Here is an 8,965-nt window from a genome sequence, read left to right as displayed (position 1 = left end):
AAATAAAAAGCAAAGTAAGATTGTGGTGAAGTTTCTTCAGAGATACCCTCTCCCAGCTGGGTCTGAATGACACATCTGTCACTGTCTCAGCTCTAGTCAACCCTCAATCATACCCTAGAGGTGTGCAATGCACAAAATACACAGGGAAAAATGGTAAAGGTGACATTTTTTTCCATGGGAAAAAAAAAAAAAAGATTGATTTTTCCTCGAGCACTTTAATTTGATATGAAAGAAAACAAAGTCCTCTCTTGGGAACTTCCATCCATCACAAAGTAGTGGCAATTTCAGTGTTCCTGGAAAAACTTACATAGAGCAGGGCTTCCTTCAATACACTCTTATCAGCCCCAGCTGCCAGCCCATCCAGCGTCTCAAGAAGGGCAGCTGAAGGGGCCTTTTGATCACAGCAGCACGGAATGCACAACGTTACCGTGGCATAAAGGATGACCTGAACTGTCTTAGCCTCATCCAGATGTCGGGATGCATAAGAGAGCAGCCCGCCTCAGCAGGAAAGCAATGCCCCACAGGTAGCAGAGGGATTTTTGCACAGGGATTTGGCAACAGCAGGTTCCAGGCTCTCAGCTAGCACAGCTCCTTTTCCTGCAAAGCCAGCCTGCAAAGGTGGGGTGACTGAGTCTTCAGCGAGCACGTCCCAACTTCACACCGCCCCGTGCATAAACCCACTCTTCAAAGGCACCAGCAACGGCAGTGGCAATTCCACACCAGGTACTCACCAGAAAGGAGCCCCGCTGACAGGTCGGGCGCTTGGGCAGGGCCGCTGTGCTGCAGGCACGACCAGGTGAACAAGCCTCCCAGCAGTCCCCGGCACATCAGATAACGAAGCAGTAAAGAAGCCAAGACTTTGTTTCAAACAATGAGGAACCGACCATGGGGAAGATGAACGGTGCATCAATCTCCTTCCTCTACTTCATGCAGGTTGCATGTGTTTTGATGGTTGAAAATACATCAGTCCAATGACCTGGGAGTCAGGTGGCATGGGAGGTTATCCCGGTATGCCACCCTGGTGTGCCTGCTCCACTCAGCTCCCAGGAAAACAATTGCAATGATGTTTACAAACCTCAGCCAGGGCAAAGCCCCTTCTCCAGAGCCGTTTCGTAGCAGGACGACCGGCCAGGGGTCCAGGTACTGCTCTCCACTTGGCTAACACAGCCCCAAAGGGTGGATGGCCCCTCTGCCATGGCCACCTGGGAGGTGGGCATGAACAACCTTCAGCCTCACAAGTCTTGGCCCCAGTGCCCCAGCATGGGGGACGGGACCTGGGGAAGAGGTAACAAGACCCTTGGTGCCAAGTGGGAACAGGCTCCACTCTTCCAAAAATGCCCTCTCTGGCTCCCCTGGGGCACATATGGCACAACGTGCAGAGGGTGAAACACCAGGTCACCAGACGCGCACACAGGTCAGAATTTATTTCCAAATACCTCATTTATATCATTCTCACATGAAATATTTCTTTCGGAATATAGCCTACACTTAGAAAACAGAAGAGAGGTGTTTTTTATTTTTATAAGGCACATCAGATTATAGACTACATAGAGACATCTCCCCCTCACTTGCAAAATACTGGTGATTTTAAAAGTAATATTTCTAAAACCTAGACCCTGTGTAGCCCCGTGTAGAGCAGTATTTGTAAAGTTATTAGACCTCAGTTTACATACACCTAGTAAAGGGCTATAACAAGTTGTATATACATCACATTTTCAGAAACAGTCACAGCTGGCTACATTTAAAAGTAATGCTACTCCAGACTATGAAACAGGCTGCTTATAAAATATAACCTACTGCTTCCAGTACGGCGTGATACAAAGCAGTATGATCTTGCAGGAGAAATTTTGTTATTTTTGCAAATGGAAGCTGCTCAGATTCAAGCCTGTCTCCTCCGCAAACCCATATTTTTCATTGACTGAGACCATTTTACAGAGAAGCAAAGCACCCAAGAGAAATTTGGCTTTGTGTTTTTCTCCAAGATGACTGTATGACTGCATATCTGAAACCCTGTCAAAGCACTCAAGAAAGAAATACAAAGGCTCAGATGTTAACTTCATGACCAGTAAACATTAAACCATTACCAACCAGATGGCAACCAAGTTAAATGCATCCAGCTTCTGTGCTATGGAAACTGTTTTTCCAGGCTGTTCCAGTGCAGAAGCCAACACATTTTTATTGAATCAGGCCCTAGGTAAAGATTTCCATCCCATTTTCAAGTTTTCAGCGATGGAACATTACCCGTTCTGCACTCATTTCGCTGTAGAGGAGGAAAAAATACTGCCTGTGAAGCCTATGCCAATACAGCCCAGAATCCATTTACATAGTGTCATTTTCTTTAATGGCCAGGAGGTAAACTGTGGGTCAGCTTTATAAACCCAAATGGCTTCCACAGTTCTTCTTTATATGAGGCATTGATTCATTTCTGATGAAAAAAAGGTTCCGGCTTTCTGTCACTGCAGTTTAGTTTAAGACTATGAAAAAGGTCACTTCAAGGCTATGGCAGAAAAAAAAAAAAAAAAAACAGAATATAATCTGATCTTGAAATATCTAGGGAAAAAAAAAAAAAAAGTAGTCAGGGCCATAAAAAGGCAGACAGACACAAACTAAATGTCCTCTGCAGAATAAGTTAAAATACTGATTCTTGCAAAGAGTCACGCTACCCATCTGGTCTCTCAAACTTGCCCGGGCTGGAATTAGGCTTAGTTTAGTAGGAACCAGATTTAGTCAGAGAGTAGGTCACACTCAACTCTGCACTATGTTGATCACTCAGCTACATTTTAGGCACATTTCAGTTAATCTGTTGGACTGATCTGGGAAAAAAAAAAATTATCAGTTAAATTTCCAGGGTGGCCTCAGCCAATTTCACTACTACGAGCTTGGACGAGATTCAACCACAAGCGACTGTTGCCTTTAGAAGGGAAATATTAACTTGGCTGAAAGCATCATCATGAAGAGGACACAGCAGCCTTGGTTTCTAGAGTCCAGTTTCTTATAAATCTTGATCTGCCTGATTTGTTATTTGTTTAGCAGCCTTAAAAGGTAAGGAGGGGCATCCTGAAATTCTTGGCTGTAGACTTAAAACCAGATGCAGTTTGCATGATGCTGCACGGATATTTGTCATATCTCTTTAAAAAAAAAATAATTAGAAAACTCCAACACAACAGCATTTACATTCCTTTCAGCTGAAATAGATGAACTGTCGTCACGTCTGCAAAAATAAAGAGGAAATTGCCACTGCTCGAGGTAGCGAGTTAAAGCTTGGTCATGTTCTTGGGCTTCCACTCAGCTGCCTGGGAAGGGCAGGGGAAGGAGGACAGAAAGGACTTTCACAAAGTCAGGAGGTGACAAATGAAATGTCAGCTCCGTGAGGGATTAGGTTCCCTCACTGCATGCTGAAGGTATATTCATGACCTTTGCAACCATGGCATTTGTATATAGGTTACACCTCTTGCACACCCTTTTTAAAGCGATCCTGAAGAGCGCTGGCTTGGGAAGACACGGAGAGGAGAGCAGAAGTGGGGTTTTAAAGCTACAAATGTCAGTTAGGAGGCACAGTGTTATTTTTCCCTTTGACCGTTCATGTACAGAGCTCTATGTTTCCACAGTCGCTCAGGCGTTCCTCCTGCGAAGCCCTGGCAGCAAAGGCCTCTGGCGCGCTCCTCCCCGTCGCATAAGCCTTATAACACAAGAAGTCAAATCCTTTGGACAAATTCTTCTACCCTCACAGACACGTGGCGCTCTTCTTCCTTAATGAGAGGTTTTAGTCACAAAACTGGACGCCAGACCTGATTTATAGCAATTATTTAACTAAGAATCCTTCTGCCACCCTTGAAAGGGCAACTGAGATATCCAGTAGCAACGTATACACATACATACAGATCTACACTATACACTCGGGACAACACAGAATGAGAATTCAGCTAATATAGCCTCTATTCGATTTCCTCAGAGCAGCACTCAGGTCCTTGCAACCCCTATACAAAACAGCAGTACTTTTTCCACCAGGATTTGGAGAGGTTTTTCATCTTGTCTGGAGTCCTACACTTGGATTTCTTTGGTTGCTGCTGGGTATCCGAGTACTGAATACCAGCCACGATGGCTGCATCAAAGACCTCCTTGAGGTTTTTCTGAGTCAAAGCAGAGCACTCAATGTAGGACGCGGCTTTTATTTCCTCGGCACACAGCTCTGCAGCCTCCTCCGAGACTGGCTTTTCTTTGCACTTGTCCAGCTCGATGAGAACTTTGACATCCTCCCGGAGGTCTGACTGCGTCCCAACCAGGATAATGGGTGCCTTGGGGCAGTGACATCGGATTTCGGGAACCCACTTCTCACTCACGTTCTGGAAGGACGAGGGGCTCACCACACTGAAGCACAGCAAGAAGATGTCCGTGTTGGTGTAGCACAGAGGCCTGAGCTTGTCAAATTCATCCTGCACAGAACGAAATCGCGTTAGCACCCAACGGAAAGAGCACATCAACCCCGGAGGACGCCCCAGTACTCTCCCAGCTCTAGCCTGTTGCTGACCTTTGGGGAATTCTTGAGAGGCATCTGCTGCTGCTGTCTCGAGAGACACCTCAACATGAGCACCCAGACCACCCAATGAGGTGTGTTACGAGCAGAAGTTGCCTGTACCCAGCCTGAGGTCTCATGGCTGCTACCAGCAGGCACTCTGCCACTGTTGGGCACACAGGACGAAGGCAGTGGCTTCCCCACGTAGCTGAGATTTTCTGACTAATGCTGCAGCTTGTTTTGAGTGCTTAAATATTTCCTTTGCTCTCTGTACACAGGCCCTCTGCCCTGTTTCAGAAAAGGAGCAATGCCGCGGGAAGCAGGTTAAGGCACATGAGCAATGAAGCCAAAAATTGAAGTATGGGAGGGAGAAGGTACTTTCTACAGGCCCACCTCTCACAGGGGTGAATCAGTGAGCCGCTCTGATGAGGAGCACCCATGTAGCTCAAAGCTGCTCTGCCAACACCCCTACCTCCAGATACAGGCAAGAGCAGAGCAGACAAGCGGCAGCAAGCATACCTTTCCTGGCTTTCAAACTGGTGACTACTTACCAACATCCTACAGGATATGGGAATAATTTCCCTGCCATTGTGCCCAGGGATTTAAATCTGATGGCAGCAATAACGACTCACAATGTGCAGGCTTAACATGCCAATGGCATGGAGTAAGAGCTTTACCTTTCCCTCCCACCCATGCCACATCAAACGAACTGCAAACAGGCCTCCCAGCACTACCTTTCTTGTTTTTTGGGGTTTGTTTTGTTTTGTTTTTTTTTCTTTAGTGCAAACTCCAGCAAATCGAGGCCCTTTTTCAGCTTCGGGAACTAGCCACAAGAAAGCCACACACCTCATGGTAACAAAGGCATACTGATCCTCAGTAAGAAGAATGCAGCAAGAAGCAAGGGTTAACTCCAGGCAGGCTGCTTTTATGCTGACAGCAGGATAAAAGCAGGGTAACACTAGCAGCCTGAACAGGTAGGATTTGCCTCAGCGGCAGTGACATTTTAATTAAAATGGACCGTGTTCTCAAAAGCTCTGAATTGAAAGTGTAAAGAACACACACACACAGCTGAAAACATCTCTCTGGTACCAGCAGTTTACTGCTGAATTGCAAGTCCCATGTTAATTTTCAAGATGTGAAATTTTGCTTTGAAGCCTCTGGAGGCCCAGGATATGCAGTTTAAAGCCCTCTGGTAGCCTCAGAAGTCTCGTTTCCCTTGAATGAATTTCTTCCAGCAGTATCTCCGAGAGAGACAGCGATTTATAAAACACGAGTCAAGAAAGCAAGCTTCATTAGCTCCCTTGATTTTCAGATTAAGCCTCAGAGGAAACCAGGGTCTCACCACTTGGCTAGAGAGAAACCCCACATTTACTGGGAGCTGAATGACAGGGCCGTTTACAGAAAGGCACCTCACCATGTGATTGCCTCTTCTTGCTATGTGATAAACCTCAAAAGGGCTCACTTCAATGTGTTTGAAAGCCAAACCCAGATCTTAAGGGTTTCTACCTGGATGAAATAGTGCCCTTTATATTCTGGTAGGTACATGACCTGCAGGAACTCTGCACCTCTTCAGGGGCTGGAGATGCTGAAATACAATCCCCCTCTGCCTGGAGTGCTTTTTTTGCTGCAGATTTCAGCAGCCATAGCACCGCAGCACTGTTTTACCAAAGCATCCAGCTAGGTATCTTTTATTCGGGACGACTCTTGACAGGGCCTGCCCGTCGCTCCTGCAGTTTGCAGCCACGTTTCCACAGGTGCTGCCTGTCCACAGGCTGTCACCCAGTGGCAATTTCACCCGCTACACTCTGCATATGAACACGCACAGCCAGCGCTGTTGGGGTACCACCCCATCCCTTCAGCAGGGCACGAAATCATGGGACAGTTCTGCTGTTCTACTTCGTATCATTACCCACAGAAGGCTGCTTGTAGGGTTTTAGCTTTGGTTTGTAGGGCACATGGGAGTCCTACACTGCTGCCTAGGACTGCACAGCCCTTCAAATCCCTTTCCTAAGTAGGGCGCCCAGTTACAACTCATCTAAATAGGTTTGTGTGTTAAGGCCACTGAGATTTTTCAGCGTGGTTTTGGTGAAGGCGTAGACCCAGATCCACAAAGCTATGCAGGAACCTAACTCCCACTGCCTTCAAACCCCAGCTAGGTAGCAAAACACTTTTGGCTACTTTGGTTATGCAGACTCAACCCCTGGCAAGCAGTGTTGCACACTGTTCAGGGTGGTACAAGCCAAGGACTTGCAGTAAGAAGTGGGTTCTTTTTATGTATCAGGCCAACTAGGAGCTGAGAGGCATCAGCCACCCTCAAGCCCTCAGGACTTAGACTACAGCAAACCTCGGCTTTGGGGCAGCAGCCCTTTTTAAGGGGGTGGGAATGGCAAATATGAAGTATCCACGGACAACACCCAATAGGACTTTTTCCTCCCTTAAACTTCTGTCCCTTCAAAAACAGCCTCTATCTCTGCACACCTACAGCTGCAGATGCTTTGCATGCGTACATCCCAGACACCATAACTCTTAAACCTGCAGTTATTTAGCAAAAATAAAGACAGTGACAACGGCTCAAAGAGAAAACCAGGTGGCCCTTGAATCCCCAATATGTTCAGCCTTTCTAGTCAGACTAAGCAGAGCAGCAGCTTGAGCCAGCAGAGCAACAGCCTGTGCCCAGCCCCAATAGAGAGGCACAGTACGTCCCCCGCCCTTCAACAGCCACCAGGCAAAGCAGTGGGTTAAGCAGCAGTGAAAACGATAGCGGTTTAATAAGACGATCAAACACTGGGAACCCTTTCAAATCCATGAAGTCATTAGCGGGACTACTTTGTGCAACAACTTCTCCCCTCCCGCTGTCACTGAAATCAAATAAGTGGCTTCACTGACCTGACCAGCTGTGTCGCAGAGCTGAAGTCTCACCGGCTTGCCATCGACAGACACGACAGCTTTGAAGAGAAAGGAGGAGGGAGGGGGAAAAGTGTGGTGAGTCCAACTTTACACGTTTTCCATTAAGGGGGAAAAAAAAAAGAAAGGAAAGAAGATTTACCGTCCCTCAGCTCTCATACTCTTCAATAAGTTTAGGTTTAACAACTTTACAGAGCTGGGAGTGAGTCTGTCGCTAACACTTGGGCACCCACAAGCCCTTCAGGGCTTTCCGATTCATTTCACTGCAAGGGATGAGGTAGGCAGTGACTGCCCCAACCCCCAGCTGGCAGCAGGAAGAGCGAGCCAAGCGGTCCGCGTCCTTTTTCTGCTACAAAGGGTTCATTTTATTATCCTCCCGTACATCTTCAACACGCCCAGGACACAAAAAGCCCCCCAGTGAACCAAAAAGAAAACCTAGAACCTCCCTCTTTGCAATGGTGACACAAGGCAATCATTTAAGCCTTCCTTTTAGGCGCTTCCTATCTCGCCGAGAGCTGGAAGTTTTAGACCGGAGAGTTCACAATTAAAGCCCGGCTTTGGCCGGACGGCCGGGCGCGACACCAGCTGCCAGCCCGGCTCCGTTACACGGGCGGTCACACGGTGCTGCTGGCTGCGATGGAAATGTCACAACCTCTGGTCCCGCCTGAGCAGGGTCCTGCCCCCACACAAATAAATAACGAAATAACCGAAGCTGGACCCCCCACCCGAGGCACAGGCGGGACGCGCCGCTCCCCGCGGCGGCAGCACCCCCTCCCGCCGCCCCGGTCCCCGCAGCCGCCCCCAGCCCTTACCGGAGAAGTTGTCGAAGGCGGTGGGGATGTACTCGGTGGGGTACCCGTTGGTGGTGTAGCTCACCACCAGGCTGGTCTTCCCCACGGCGCCGTCCCCCACCAGCACGCACTTGATGCTGCGCCGCGGTTCGGCTCCGGCAGCGGCCCCGGCTCCCGCTCCGGCCCCGGCCGCAGTCGCGGCCCCGACCCCGGCCCCGGCCCCGGCCCCCGCCGCCCGGCAGCGGCCGCCCAGCGCCGCCCCCAGCGCCGCCGCCGCCCGGCCGCTGCGCACCCTGCGCGGGGGCACCGGCGGCACCTCGCAGCCGCCCGGCACCGGCTTGCTGATGTAGCCCGCCTCGCCCTCCTGCTGCGGCGGCATCCGCGCGGCGACGCGAAGCCCCGTCGGCCGGGGGGCGGCGCGCGGCCCGGGGCCGCCGGCCGGTGAGCGGCGGAGCGCGGCGGCGGGCGGGCGGTGCGGGGACCCGGCGGGACGGCAGGCGCGGCGCGACCGCCGCGAAGCCAGCCCCGGCGCCGCTGGCGCTTCCCGGGCGCAGGCGGTGGCGGAGGCTCCCGGAGCAGGCGGCGGCGGCGGGATCCCGGCTGCGCTGCGCTCGCCTCGCCCCGCGCTACCGAGTCCCGACTGCCGGCCCCGCGCCCCCGCGTGACATAGCGCCGCGCGGGGAGGAGCCGGCGCCGCACGGCCCGGCCCGGCACGGCCCAGCCGGGTACAGCCCGGCACGGCAGGCGGCGCCACAGC

At 50.6% G+C, this 8,965-nt stretch overlaps 1 protein-coding gene across 1 annotated transcript; it reads right to left on the bottom strand.

Moving 5' to 3' along the window:
• Window positions 1–1,409: 1,409 nt before the first annotated feature.
• Window positions 1,410–8,624, bottom strand: RHOU (ras homolog family member U). Its single transcript, XM_068403241.1, has 3 exons — window positions 8,230–8,624; window positions 7,400–7,458; window positions 1,410–4,433 (listed from the first exon to the last, which is right to left on the bottom strand). The coding sequence occupies exons 1-3, from the start codon at window positions 8,585–8,587 to the stop codon at window positions 3,978–3,980; spliced, it is 873 nt and encodes a 290-aa protein (XP_068259342.1). The 5' UTR covers window positions 8,588–8,624; the 3' UTR covers window positions 1,410–3,977.
• Window positions 8,625–8,965: the final 341 nt, after the last annotated feature.

This window comes from Nyctibius grandis, chromosome 1 (genome assembly GCF_013368605.1).
Source record: "Nyctibius grandis isolate bNycGra1 chromosome 1, bNycGra1.pri, whole genome shotgun sequence".
Classification (NCBI taxonomy): Eukaryota; Metazoa; Chordata; class Aves; order Nyctibiiformes; family Nyctibiidae; genus Nyctibius; species Nyctibius grandis.
The sequence above is the reverse complement of the archived record's forward strand: the minus strand, read 5'-3'. Positions and strand labels throughout refer to the sequence as shown.